The 14,596-nt window shown below is 40.1% G+C and overlaps 1 protein-coding gene across 1 annotated transcript in view; it reads left to right on the top strand.

The window, feature by feature from the left end:
• The window catches only part of PTGFRN (prostaglandin F2 receptor inhibitor), an 80,576-nt gene that overhangs the window by 57,849 nt on the left and 8,131 nt on the right, over positions 1-14,596 (top strand). Inside the window, exons 6-7 of the mRNA XM_010803135.4 lie at positions 880-1,299; positions 11,561-11,668. Coding sequence (XP_010801437.1) covers positions 880-1,299; positions 11,561-11,668 — 528 coding nt within the window. The remainder of the gene's footprint in view (positions 1-879; positions 1,300-11,560; positions 11,669-14,596) is intronic.

The following is a 14,596-nucleotide window of genomic DNA, read 5'->3' as shown; positions in this document are numbered from 1 at the left end:
AAACCCCAACATAAAAATTTTGTTTTGTAACTGGATGGGTTACAGAATTATATCATTAAAGGGTAAAAGGGTTATATTTAACTCATTTATCCATCCACTCAGCAAACATTTAGGTATCTTCCAAGTGCCTGGAAGATATTGAGCTATTAATATTATAATATAGATGAATTCTAATGTTTATATGCTTAGAGATTAATTTTTTTTTTTTTTTACAGAGAGACAGGAAGTAACACACTTAAACCTTTAAGATAGTAGCCTTGGATGCTGGTTCAGAATTAAAGTTAATTAAATTTTAATTGCGTCTCTGGAAATGACTATGCATCTTTGTAGTCAGATCTTCATACAAAGATCTACACGTGTATGTTGCAGTCACTTTAGTAATGACCTGTTCTATAATGTTACCATCGTATGGTGGAACAGCAGTAGAACCCATTTCTCACTTGCTCTGGTACTGTCCTTGCACCCAGGGGAGCCCCAGTGGGGAGAGGCAGGTGGAACTGCCTAGAGCTGCATCTTCCCCACTTTACTAGAAGCAAGTTCTCGCTCACATCCGTGATGGCACCAGTAGCTTCCCAAATTCTCACTCTGGGTGAGACTTCTCAAGGACTTGAAAATCCTTAAAAGCAAATTCTCACCCATCGATCCTCTGTTCCCTCACACCTATTAAATTGAGGCAGACTGCTCTGCCTCCTGCAGCGTGGTGGTGTTCAGTCTACTTTCTGACACACGCTATTTTCTTTCTGAGTTTCCAGATTTTCCCAAATGCTATTGTGCGGCAATTTGCAAATAAATTTCTATTTCCTTGACATTGTGCTTTCAGATACATATCCATTTAGCTAATCCTGTTAGAAATCACATCTTTCTGGTACTTCATTGCAGATTCTGTGCTTGTGGTGAAGGCAAGGCAGCCCAAGCCTTTCTTCGCTGCCGGAAATACATTTGAGATGACTTGCAAAGTGTCTTCCAAAAATATTAAGTCGCCCCGCTACTCTGTTCTCATCACGGCTGAGAAACCTGTTGGGGACCTCTCTAGTCCCAACGAAACCAAGTACATCATCTCCCTGGACCAGGATTCCGTGGTGAAGCTGGAGAACTGGACAGATGCATCGCGGGTGGATGGTGTTGTGTTAGAGAAAGTGCAGGAAGATGAATTTCGCTATCGAATGTACCAGACTCAGGTCTCAGATGCAGGCCTATACCGCTGTGTGGTGACAGCCTGGTCTCCTGTCAGGGGCAGCCTATGGCGAGAAGCAGCAACCAGTCTCTCCAATCCTATTGAGATAGACTTCCAAACCTCAGGTGAGCAGGGGAGCTTGGTAAGTCATAGATTGACTGGAAGAGACCCTAGGGTTTTGATCCAGTGTCTTCATTTTTTTTAAACAGCTTAAATGAGATGTAATTCACATGCCATGCAATTCACCCATCTAAATACATAGTATGTATTTAAATACACTATGTGTGCGCTCAGTTGTGTCTGACTCTTGGTGACCTCATGGACTATAGCCCACCTGGCTCCTCTGTGCATGGGATTTCCCAGGCAAGAATGCTAGAGTAGGTTGCCATTTCCTTCCCCAAGTCATCCTTCCAACCTAGGGATTGAACCCGAGTCTCCTACATGTGCTGGAGGATTCTTTACCACTGAGTCAACAGAGAATATACTATACTATAGTATATTTAGTATTTAAATACTATACTATGGTGTTGGGTTGGCCAAAAAGTCCATTCAAGTTTTTCCATAAGATGTTACAGAAAAAACCCAATCAAGCTTTTTTGGCCAACCCAATATTTATACTACACTATTAATATAAATGCATAGTATATTCACAGAGTTGTGTGACCATCACCACTATCAATTACAGAACATTTTCATTACAATCAATAGAAACCCGCACCCTCAGCTGACACCCTCAGTCCTCCCCCTCAACACCCCCAACTCTGCTCCCCAACCTCCTGTCCCCTGGCAACCACTTATTTCGTTCTGTCTCTATAAACTTGCCTATTCTGGACATTTCACATAAATGGAATGTAATATAGAGCTTTATGTCTGGCTTTTTTCATGTAGCATGTTTTCAAGAGTCACCCACATTGTAATATGTATCAGTACTTTGTTCTTTTTATTTTTTTAGTATTTTTTCTTTTTTGTTCTATGTCTATATTTTTTTGGTTGTACCTTGCAGCTTGTTGGGTCTTAGCTCCCTAACCAGGAATTGAACCTGTGCCCTCAGCAGTGAAAGCAAGAATCCTAACCATTGGACCGCTAGGGAATGTTGTGTATATACATTAATGTTAGAGAGTTGCAGCCTTTTATTTAGTACCCAGAGAATGCCAGTAATTTAACATGCTGTCTTGGTAAATGTTGCTCACAGAGTTTTAACAAGAACAAAAATAAATGTAATAATTTCTGTGTCATTTTTGGCATGTTGTAAATTCAAAATGTTAGCTGCTTTTTCTTTTTAGCAGCACTGAGAGGAAAAAAACAGTAAAAAACTGTAAAATGCAGTTCTGGATTTGGTCTTACATGAAAAATGTAGTACAATGAAAACTTGAATGTCAAAAGGAACAGGGCTTTAAAGAAGAAAAGGAGAGTTAGTTGCTCAGTTGTGCCCAACTCTTTGCGACCCCATGGACAATAGCGAACCAGGCTCCTCTGTCCAATGAATTCTCCAGGCAATAATATTGGAGTGGGTTGCCATTCCCTTCTCCAGGGGATCTTCCCAACTCAGGGATGGAACCCAGGTCTCCTGCACTGCTGGCAGATTCTTTACCATCTGAGCCACCATTGAAGCCTGCTTTAACTAAACCATTTATAAAATAAATGAGATATAAACTCCTAGTCAGAAAAAGAAAATATCATTGTCTGAATATTGGGGACCTTTCGTTTCATTTGCAGCTTTAAAGTTTTTAAGTACCTGTGAATCAAATTTACACACAACTTTTACTTAATGTCATTTTTGTCTTGAGAAATGCAAAGTAATGCCAGTAAATACATTTTGTATATCAGAAAATAAGTTTAGGAATCTCAAAGTGCTTGGGAAGTGTTAGCAAGACTTTTTTTTTTTTTTTTTGGTGGCTCTAGCAAACTGTTCTCTCTGCAAAAACCCATGTAACTCACAACTACAAATACCACTGATTGTTTTTTAAAGAATCAAACACAGGAAAACCACATATTCCCTCCTTTTTGTACTTGAGCATTTAATGCAAAATAAACTCTCATTAGCACTTCATTTTTATGACTGAATAATATTCTATAATGTGAGTATACCACATTTTATCTATTCATCAGCTAATGGACATTTGAGTGTTTGCAGTTCTTGATTATTCTGAGTAATGCTGCTGTGAACATCTGGGTGCAGATTTTTGTGTGAACATACTACCTTTACTTTGACCCTTAGTTAGTCCCCAAATATCTATCTATTTCTTTTTGGTTGTGCTGTGTCTTTGTTGCTGTACACAGGCTTTCTCTAGTTGTGGAGAGTGGGGGCTGCTCTCTAGCTGTGCCCTGTGTGGGCTTCTCACTGTGGCGGCTTCTCTTGCTGCAGAGCACAGGGCGTAGGCGTGCAGGCTTCAGTAATTGTAGCTCCCCAGCTCTGGAGCACAGGGTCAGTAGTTGTGGTACACAGGCTTAGTTTCCCTGCGGCATGTGAAGTCTTCCCAGGCCAGGGATTGAACTCATATCCCCTGCGTTGCAAGGCAGATTCTTAACCACTGGCCTCCCAGGGAAACCCAACCCCCTCATTTTTAAAACAGATCAGTTGACACACAGCTATATCAAATCCTTCAGGGAACATGGCAGAGTATAAAGATAAGAGGGAACTGGGCCTCTAGAGGGATTAAATGACTTGCCAAGAGTGAAAGATTCAGAGCTAAGACCCAAGTTTTATCCAGCTCATAGCTTTCACTCTTTGAGGTCCCTAGGACTGAAGGTGGTAGGTGCTATTCTTGGTCTGATTCATCACAGCAATATTTCCATACACGAGTGAGTATCCCAACCTTGGGCCTCACCTTTGCTTTTGGACTGGGAAAAGATTTCCAATTAGTCGAGTCTCCAGAGCTGTGCTGGTATGTGTGACTGTGTCTGTCAATCTGCTTTGTTAACAGTAGTTATTAGCAGTGTTCATCTGTGAGAGGGTTAATTAAAACAGGAGCATTTTGGTGTCTGTTCTGAATGATTTATCTTTGGTAAGTCAAATGTTTTTATTTTATTTTATTTTTTTATGCCTTAAGTTGGGAAGATCTACTTTTTTTTTTTAATAGCACACATCAGTTCAGTTCAGTTCAGTTCAGTCGCTCAGTTGTGTCCGACTCTTTGCGACCCCATGAATCGCAGCACGCCAGGCCTCCCTGTCGATCACCAACTCCCGGAGTTCACTCAGACTCACGTCCATCGAGTCAGTGATGCCATCCAGCCGTCTCATCCTCTGTCGTCCCCTTCTCCTCCTGCCCCCAATCCCTCCCAGCATCAGAGTCTTTTCCAATGAGTCAACTCTTCGCATGAGGTGGCCAAAGTACTGGAGTTTCAGCCCCAGCATCATTCCTTCCAAAGAAATCCCAGGGCTGATCTCCTTCAGAATGGACTGGTTGGATCTCCTTGCAGTCCAAGGGACTCTCAAGAGTCTTCTCCTACACCACAGTTCAAAAGCATCAATTCTTCAGCGCTCAGCCTTCTTCACAGTCCAACTCTTACATCCATACATGACCACAGGAAAAACCATAGCCTTGACTAGACGGACCTTTGTTGGCAAAGTAATGTCTCTGCTTTTGAATATGCTATCTAGGTTGGTCATAACTTTCCTTCCAAGGAGTAAGCGTCTTTTAATTTCATGGCTGCAGTCACCATCTACAGTGATTTTGGCGCCCCAAAAAATAAAGTCTGACACTGTTTCTACTGTTTCCCCATCTATTTCCCATGAAGTGATGGGACCGGATGCCATGATCTTTGTTTTCTGAATGTTGAGCTTTAAGCCAACTTTTTCACTCTCCGCTTTCACTTTCATTAAGAGGCTTTTTAGTTCCTCTTCACTTTCGTATTCTCAAATGGAAATGTTTCTTATTCATCTGTGTAATTCATTAAACTCCTCTGACAAATCTATGTGTGTTTCAGCAGGTAGATAATTTAAAAATTTTTGATTCCCAATCTTATTTAGAATATCAAAGTGAAGGATCATCACTTTTGAGTTTAATACTGAATGTTTTCACTAAATCTGCCAGTTAGAAATTTCTAAATGTATAAAATCATACTCACCTATAAAGATTCAAGTGTTAATTGAATCAGTACAATGAATGCAAGATATTTGTTGAATTGTACTTATATTAAAGGTAAACTAAATCTTAGTAAAGTTTATTTTATTTTAGTATTATTTTGTATTATTGTAACTTTTTATAGTGTATAATGAAATAATCTTCTGGCATCTAATAATCTCTTTTTTGTTTTTTGTTTTTTTAATTTTTTAATTGGAGGATAATTGCTTTACAGTGTTGTGTTGGTTTCTGTTCTGGCATCTAATAATCTCTCAACCTTTAGATTAATAAAGAGTGAATATTGATTTTAAACCCTTGGAATTAGAAAGAACAGAGAAAATACCAAGTGTCTCTTATTTATTTTCTAATAATAGCTTTATTGAAATAAGGTTAATATACCATAAAATTCACCCATTCAAAATATCAATTCAATGGTTTTTAGTATATTCACAGATATATATTGTACAACCATTGCTAGTATCTAATTCTAGAACTTTTTAATCATTCCAAAAAAGCACACTCTGTACCTGTTAATAATCACTCCTAACTCTACCCCTAGCCTCTGGCAACCACTATTCTACTTTCTGTCTCTATAGATTTGCCTTTTTAAACATTTCATATAACTTGAAACGTATATGTGGGCTTTTGTATTGTCTTCTTCTCCTGTAGCATTATGTTTTCAGAGTCTATCATATTATATCATGTATCAATAACTCATTCCTTTTTGTCGCTGAATAATATTCCAGTGTGAGAATATACCACATTTTGTTTAGCTGTTCATCAGTTGATGGACCTTTAGATTGTTTCCATCTTTTGGCCATTATAATAATAATATGCTGAATAAACGTTAGTGTACAAGTTTTTATGTAGACATTAAGTTTTCATTTCTCACCTAGGAGTGATGCTGGGTCATAAGATAACTCTTTAATTCTTTGAGGAATTGCCAAATATTTTTCCAAAGCAGCTGCACCATTTTGCATTCCCACCAGCAATGTGTAAGGGTTCCAATTTGTCCTTATTCTCACTGGTTAGTTATTGTTATTCTCCATCTTTTTTTTTTTTTTTTTTTTAATTATAGCCAACCTAGTATACGTGAGGGCTTCCCTCGTGGCTCAGTGGTAAAGAACCTGCCTGCCAGTGCAGGAGACATAAGAGATGAGGGTTGGATCCCCGGATTGCGGAAGATCCCCTGGAGAAGAAATGGCAACCCACTCCAGGATACTTGCCTGGGATATCGCATGGACTGAGGCCCGTGGCAGGCTACAGTCCATGGGGTCATAAAAAGAGTCAGACACGACTTAGTGACCAAAGAGCAACAACAAGTGTAAATGAAGTAGTATTTCATTGTGGTTTTAATTTGTATTTCCTTAATGACTGTTGATGTTGAGCATCTTTTCAGATATTAATAGCTTTCGGTCATATGTGTATCTTCTCTGGAGGGATGTCTTTTCATACCATTTACCCTTTTTTCATTGACTTTTTTTTTATTGTTGGCTAGTGGAGCTTTTCGTAGTTTGAATACAAAAGTCCTTTAGCAAAATATGTGATTTGAAAATATCTATTCTGTATGTAGTCTTTTCACTTTCTTAATTGTGTCCTTTGAAGCACCCAAGTTTTTAATTTTGATGAAGTCCAATTTATCTATAGTTTATTTTTGTTGCTTGTGGGTTTGGTGTCATATCTAAGAAACCATTGCCTAATCCATGGCTGTGAGGATTTACACCTATGATTTCCTCTAAGAGTTTACGGTTTTAGCTCAAACATTCAGGGCTATGGTCCATTTTGAGTTAATTTTTGTCTGTGGTATGAAGTTGGGACTCTGCTTTATTCTTTCGTATGTGAATACTTAGTTGTCCTGGCACCATTTGTTGAAAAGTCTATATTCTTTCCCCCATTGACTTTGGTACACTTGTCAAAAATAATTTAACCATAAATAAAAGGATTTATTTCTGAACTTTCAGTTCTATTCTGTTGATCCTTGTATCTTTTCCTGTACCAGAATCCCATTGTTTCATTACTATAGCTTTCTAGTAAGTTTTGAAATAAGTGTGACTCTTCTCTGACTTTGTTGTTTTTCAAAACTGTTTTGGCTTTATGGGCCACTTGCATTTCCAAATGAATTTTAGGATCAGCTCATTAATAGCTGCATTTTACAGATAACTGGGACTTTGATAGGGATTGTGCCAAATTTGTAAATCAGTTTGGAGAGTATTACCATTTAACAATATGGTTTTCTAATCCATATACATTAGATGTCTTTCCATGTATTCGGGTCTTTTAAAAATTTTCAGTGGTGTTTGTAGTTTCCAGCATACAAATGTTGAACTTCTTTCATTAAATTTGTCCTAGGTATTTTATTGTTGATACAACTGTAAATTAATTGCTTTCCTAATTTCCTTTTCAGGTTATTTATTGTGAGTGTATAGAAACTGAACTGACTTTTATAAATTGGTCTTATATCCTGCAACCTTGCTGAAATTGTTTATTAGTCCTAATAGTTTTTTGTTGTTGTTTTTGTTGGTGGCTTAGGCTTTTTAAATATAGGACCATATCATCTGCAAATAGAGGTAGTTTTACTTCTTATATTCAGTTTTCCTTAATGCCTTCTAATTACTTTTCTTGCTTAATTGTCCTGGCTAGAATCTCTAGTAAAGTGTTGAACAGTACTGGAACAAGTGGACATCCTTGTCTATTTCCTGATCTTGAGGGAATTTTTCCCGTTAAGTATCTTTTACCCTTAAGTATCTTGCTAGCTTTGGGTATTTCATAGACAGCAAATATTGAGTTGAGGAAGTTTTCTTTCATCCCTAATCTGTTGAATGTTTTATCACGAATTAGTGTTGGGTGTTATCAAATGCTTTCTCTCTGACTATTGAGATTCAGATGAATATGTGGGTTTTGTTCTTTGCGTTATCTGTTTTTATTGTCTATAGGATTTTATTCCATTTTGTTTTGCATTTGTTATTTGATGTTTCTTTAAAACTATTATGAGAAAGAAGGGAGACATAAAATCTTTTATATGTATTTCTAGGTGAGGAGTGGGTATTGAATCTATTACTCAGTTCTTTAAATCTCATCATAACAGATAAAATCACTGTAGCTTACGGGCTGAATAGACTGCTTAAGGTTTTTGCTTTATTGAATCCAGGGAGTTGTCATGGGCTCACAGTTTAATTAAGAGGAGCTGCATCAAATCTAACACCCAGCACATTACAGTAGCCCTGCATAGCTCCACGAGAATATTGACTTGATGCTGAAGAGCTTTCACTTCCTAAAAATCATCGGCACACAGTAAAATACATGTAACAGAGAGGTCTTTCCTGGTACCCACCTTTTTGTCCTCTGTTTTCAGCACACTTACCTGTTGGTATAAGGACCATGTTCCCCAAGGGGCCTTACTGAGTTGTGACATCTTCTGACTCAAAGTATCAGGGGTTTAAATGTGGTTATATGGTTTAAATGTGATGATGTTAAATATTTAATATTTGATGTTAAAAGAATAATAATAACATTTTTCTTCTTAATGGAGAAGTTTGAAAATATAATAAAATACAAGGAAGAATCACCCAATCACCCTTCATCTTACCAGAGACTGTTAATTAGTGGTATTTGTTATCTTAGAATTTTTCCCTTACATGTTTTCTTCGTGAGTTTGAAATCAGGCTGTATATGCAATTTTATGACCTGCTTTCCCCCACTTTAACATTATAAGATAAGCATTTTCCATGTTATAAAAAATTATAGGTAAATAACCAACTTTAATGACTACACCTGCTAGAATTTGGCTAACCACTTCCCTACTGATGACATGCAGATGGTCTGCAGTTTTGGCTTTCACAGAAATACTGTCCTTTATAGCCTTTTCTTAGGGGCTAGAGTTGGAGCATGGTTTGTGTCAATGTTTGTGTTTAAAAGTTAAGTGGTCCGTGTACTCTACAGATAGGAACCTGGGGACATGTAGTGGCCCTAGAAGTTCACTTAGATTATCTGTGCCATAATCTGTCATCTGTGAAGTTAAGCAGACACATTCCCTCACAAAAGCAACATTACCCAGAAATTGACCACAATAAAAATATTTCTAAGCCTGGGATAATGACCCGTATTAACAGTGAGTTGTTGATTTCGTCCGAAGGAAATCCACTGCTGTGACCAGTTCACAATGCAGGCCTTTTCCTTGGTCCTCATCTGTGTGGTGAGAATGGCACAGATCCTCTGTTGTTCCCACGGCCACGAGGAGAAACGAGAACTGTAACGTGTGATCCAGAAGGCATGTTGGGTTTCTTTGGAAATGTAAAGGAAAGAAAGTGAAATTTGTCCAAATTAGGTAGGGAAATGTGTCCAAATAAGGTAAAGAAAATATGTCCAAATTTCTTTGCTGTTTCTAATTAAGTAAAGAGGAACCGGAATCCACCATGAGGCTCTCCTTGTGTTTTATTATCTCATGTTCTCTGAGAAGGCGCCTGGAACACTTTAAGAAAGCCCCATAGTATAGTTCTATTTTTAACCATGAAATTTCGAGTCAGAGAAAAAAAACGTAGTCCCCGTTGCTCACCATGGTTGCTACTAACCTGTCCTCACAGATGACCATAAATGGCATGAAGTCCCCCCAGTCATCACCACTGAGCCAACTCAGAGCAACGGGCTTGATCCTTTCCCACCTCACTGCTATAAACAGAGCAGATCCAGGGTGGTAAGGACCTGAGCAAACCGTGGCCAAGAGCCCAGTTACTTGAGGGACATGATGCCCAGAAGTGCGTAAAGTTTCCTTGTCCTGTTCACTTTCATCCCATTCCCTGTGTCCTGGAACTGCCATTCTGTTGGGTTCTCCATCCCCTAGGCCCAATCTGAGTGCTCAGCAGAACCAACCAGAGCTGTCTGATGCCTCAAGGTTTCCATGTTCTACAACCATCCTTCACCTTTCTCCCAGCAAACACAGATTACTCATGAACTCCGTGTTAGAAAAGCCCTCTGTTGAATTCATCTTACTACTCATGTTGAAATAAAAGTATAGGCTTTTCAATTCTTTGCCTCATTGGTTCACATGACCTTTTACTCTCTTTCTCACAGTCATTTCTTTTGGATGTTAAAAAGTACCTTTTCCTTCCTGATAATCTGATTTTAAAGGTAGCTACATCTGTATTCTTAGCTTCGAATGAGTTTCAGAATCAGTGTCCAGGGCCATCTATCTTTGCTTTCAAGAAAACGCAAGGGAAATCCCATAGCATTGGTATTCTGGAATCATCTTCGGGCTTGCCTATTCCTAGATGTTAGAATTGGGATATGGTAACTATTAAGCTCTTAGGATCAGATTAGCTTAAAGCTGCTTAATAATCTCACCTAAAAAGTAAGCTATCAAAGGGTTAAAACCAAAGAATGCAGTACCTAGCCCCTCTCTCTGCCTCAGGAGGGGATTGGAGCCACAGATTTCTTCCATACAAGGCATACCTTTTTTTAATATAAGTCATTTATTTGTGCCTAGTAATGAAACAGCCAATGATGATTATCCCTACAGCCAAATGCATCCAACTGACTGTGGTAAATATTACTAACTTCTAGCCCTAAATGTTTATTTTACCCTTCATATTTTCTTGTCCATACATATGCTCATTACCTTACAACTTACAGCAGTGAATCAGTGATACTGTGAGGAGTCAGCATGGTTTGTGTAGATCCATCTTCTGGCCTTTGGGAGAAGTAAAGGGGTCATTTATAAAAGTAAACTGGGTATTGAGGGAGAATTCCAGTGAAGCAGGCAGGGACAGGTCCTGTCTGGGTGGTATTTAAAAGGAATTTACAAGCTGCCTCCGTTTCCCCCAGCAGAGTGAAATCGCCTTCAGCCGAACCTTGTAGCAACATCATCATTGTTGGCTTGCCCATCTCCCTACTGGATGTCAGCCTCGTAACAGCAGGGCCCGTTGCCAGCACCCAGCACAATGAAGCTACTCAGTCTGTTGGGACCAAAAGCGTCCCTGACTTAGTCCCAAGTGCTCTGATCTCTGAGCCACTCTGGCCTGGAAGTGAACTGTGTGGAGCCAGAAACATCCCTGACTGTACCAGGATGGGAGGTGGGGTGGTCTCGAAATGAGACAGTGGTTGGAATCTTAAGGTGAAGCTCAGTTGGAAGTAGCTTAATTCATGTCTCTCTGAAAAGAAGAAAAACATCCTTAAAAACCTATTTTGTGGACTTAAAAACCTGTTTAGTGGATTTCTAGCCCAGTTCCAAGGAAAGGGAGCCCACATTTAGATGTACATTTGTGCACCAAGAATGGGGTTTAAACAAAAGTGTGAAAGAGGATCATGAAGTGATGTTACTTTCTTCCAGGTCCTATATTCAATGCCTCTGTGCATTCGGACACGCCGTCGGTTATCCGGGGAGATCTCATTAAATTGTTTTGCATCATCACTGTCGAAGGAGCAGCCTTGGATCCAGGTACCTCTCTCCATCCTTTCCCCTTCCTCATACTGCTTTTCTAAGTGTTTCTCATATCATCCCTACTGTGTTACAAATGTGAAGGTCGGGGATTGGATTGGCTATTTATTCCCAAAGTGCCTAGCTCGGTCCTTTGTATTCAGTAGATATTTACTGAGGACTTGTTAAAGTGGATGCCACTATCTGTTAGATGGTTTGAAAACACAGCTAGACATTTGAATGTAAGTTCTCATGGTGATCCAGTGGCCACTTCAGGGGCTAATTCAAGCTGGTTTGCAACCCACTGGAAGAGTCCAGCTCCCTTCCATTTTGTCTTTCGTTTATTCCTTCAAATAGTTATTGAACTCCTATAAACAGGTGCTGTTCTAGATACTGGGAATAGAGAGGCATGATCAAAATTTTCTACGTCTTCTTTCATGGCGCTTGCAGCCTGGTTTATTAAACAGACAAGAAAGAAATCACCATATATGTAGTATCAGATAGTGATTAACACTTGAGAAATACAAATCAGAGTAAATGAGTGGCAAGTAACCAGAGTATGCTATTGCAGTTTAAACTTTTAGGAAATCTTTGTAAATCTTTTCTCTGCAGAAAATATTAGCAGGGCCAACAGGATGCCCAAGAGTTGTGGGCCAGCAGCCTTACACCTTTCCTGCTTGGCCCCCTTAGTATGAGGTGCTGTGCTTCTCACTTAGATCCTCAGGGTTTGAAAGAATATTAAATGTATGCAGGTGTGTCTCTGCCTCCTACAGAGCCTGTGGAGACCCTGACTCCCTGCCTAGGGGCCGCCCGTGCTCTGACCTCTGGTGTCTTGTGCTGCCTTCTCCATCGTAGGCAGAGCCTTGACCTCACACAGATTAGCACCTTGAAAAGGCCAAATTGTGCAGAGCTCACTGAGTTCTTTGCGGAGACCACTGGACATGTGGCCCTGGGGTGGAAATGAAGCAGGTCTTCGTTCTATGTTAAGGGCAAGCTGTCCGTAAACTGCGGGTGGGCTGTAGTTGATCTTGTGTGACCAACAGGAGCAGAGGCCCGGGCCTCCACCCCCTGAGGTCTGACTCCTGCATGGCCCCCAGCTGAAGGTTCACGTGTGTCTAGCTCAGGGTCAGCAAATCTCTCTGTAAGGGACCCAGGTAGGGAGTATTTTCAGTTTTTTTGACTCTGTGGGCCAGATGATCTGTGAGGCAGTTACTCTACTCTGCTGTTGTAGAGGGAAAGCAGCCAAAGAGAATAAACAAATGGGCCTGGCTGTGTTCCAGTGAAACTTTATTTACAAAAACAGGTGGTGGGCTGGCTTGACCTGCAGGCTACAGTTTACTGAACCCTGCACAAGTTGATTGATACCAAAATTGACTCTTGTCAGAAACCTAAATATGATTGAGCTTTAGAGGGAAAAAAAAAAAAAAGGAGAAGGGTTTATGGAAAATGTAAGAAAAGGAAAAGGGAAAAAAAAACCATCCAAAACAAAGATCAGTCAGCTCTGTCCTCTGGGGTCAGGAAGGAGCCAACGCTCCTGTGGAGGCTGCCAGGAAAGGGGGAGCAGGGAGGTACTTTGCAAAAGTTGAAAGATTTAATAGTATTTTTGCCTCTAAAGTTTATTTATAAAAAAAAATGTTTTTTAAACTTTTTATTTCGTTTTGGTGTATAACCAATTAACAAGCAATGTTGTGATAGTGTCAGGTGAGCAGTGAAGGGACTCAGCCGTAGGTATACATGTATCCATTCTCTCCCAAACTCCTCTTCTCTCCAGGTTGCCGCATAACACTGAACAGTGTTGCCTATACTATATAGATGGTCCATTGCAATATTCTTGCCTAGAGAATCCCATGAACAAAGGAGGCTAGTGGGCTACAGTCCTTGGGGTTGCAAAGAGTTGGACATGATTGAGCACAAGCCACCTAGGTTCTTGTTGGTTATCCATTTAAAATATAACAGTGTGTATATGTCCTCCCTAACTATCCCTCCCCCACAATCCTTCTGTTTATAAAAAATTAAAAAAAAAATGTTAAGCTCATTTATAAGTATACAAAAATGTAACATTTCAATGTCTTTCTCATAAATTAATGGGTCACCAATTGTGCCCTTAACATAAGTCTTTCCCTCCAATGTAATTTCAAAAGCTATAGGTAATTGCAATGTAATTGCAAAAGCTATAGGTAGCTGTTATCTTACACATCACAATTTTCCAGAACTTTGCACTCTTGGACTACATGGGTAGAAGATTCTGAATAATTAAACACAAGTTGTGGTTTCATTTTTCCTCATGTTTCCTATGGGCTGTGAAGGAATTCTCTTCTGGAAAGGACATGTGGCCCAAGTGGGCTGAGTGCCACCGCAGCGGGAGGGGTGGAGAGGATCACAGCTCTTTAGAGGCGGGGTCTTAAGTCAGATTCCCTAGAAGCAAAGCCTGAGACAAGCGAGCGAGTGATTAATTGAAGATGTGCCCTCAGGAGGAACCACGAGGGACTGAGGGGATCAAGGTAGAACTAGGAAAGAAGCCAGGCAAAGATCTGAATTCAGAACAAGTGTAACTCCCTATGGGTTGCTGCAGAGCATAGATTATACCATAGAGTGTGAGTGACCTTGTTGAGCTAAGGCTTTTATACCTATCCTCCCCAGTCGTTGGTCATGGTCCACAGTGAATGGCTGGGGAGGGGTAGCGTTTCTTCACCTCCAGGGGTGGCTCTCCTGGAGGTGGCTTCTGTCAGCTAAGGACAGTCCTCTGGAGAAGGTTCAGGTGTGAGAGCTTAGCAGCCGACCCCTGGAGCAGTTGGGGGCCCAGCGCTCCAGCTGGTCAGGGCAGAGTGCCAGGAGCATCTGCTGCAGGCGGCAGTGCCCTTCCTGTCAGAGCATCTCCTAGTACAGAGTGTGTATGTTGAACTGTGGAGATAAGGATGTTCATGGTGGCCACCTTTTACTGTGCACTTA

Source organism: Bos taurus, chromosome 3 (genome assembly GCF_002263795.3).
Source record: "Bos taurus isolate L1 Dominette 01449 registration number 42190680 breed Hereford chromosome 3, ARS-UCD2.0, whole genome shotgun sequence".
In the NCBI taxonomy this organism is placed as follows: domain Eukaryota; kingdom Metazoa; phylum Chordata; class Mammalia; order Artiodactyla; family Bovidae; genus Bos; species Bos taurus.
The sequence above is the reverse complement of the archived record's forward strand: the minus strand, read 5'-3'. Positions and strand labels throughout refer to the sequence as shown.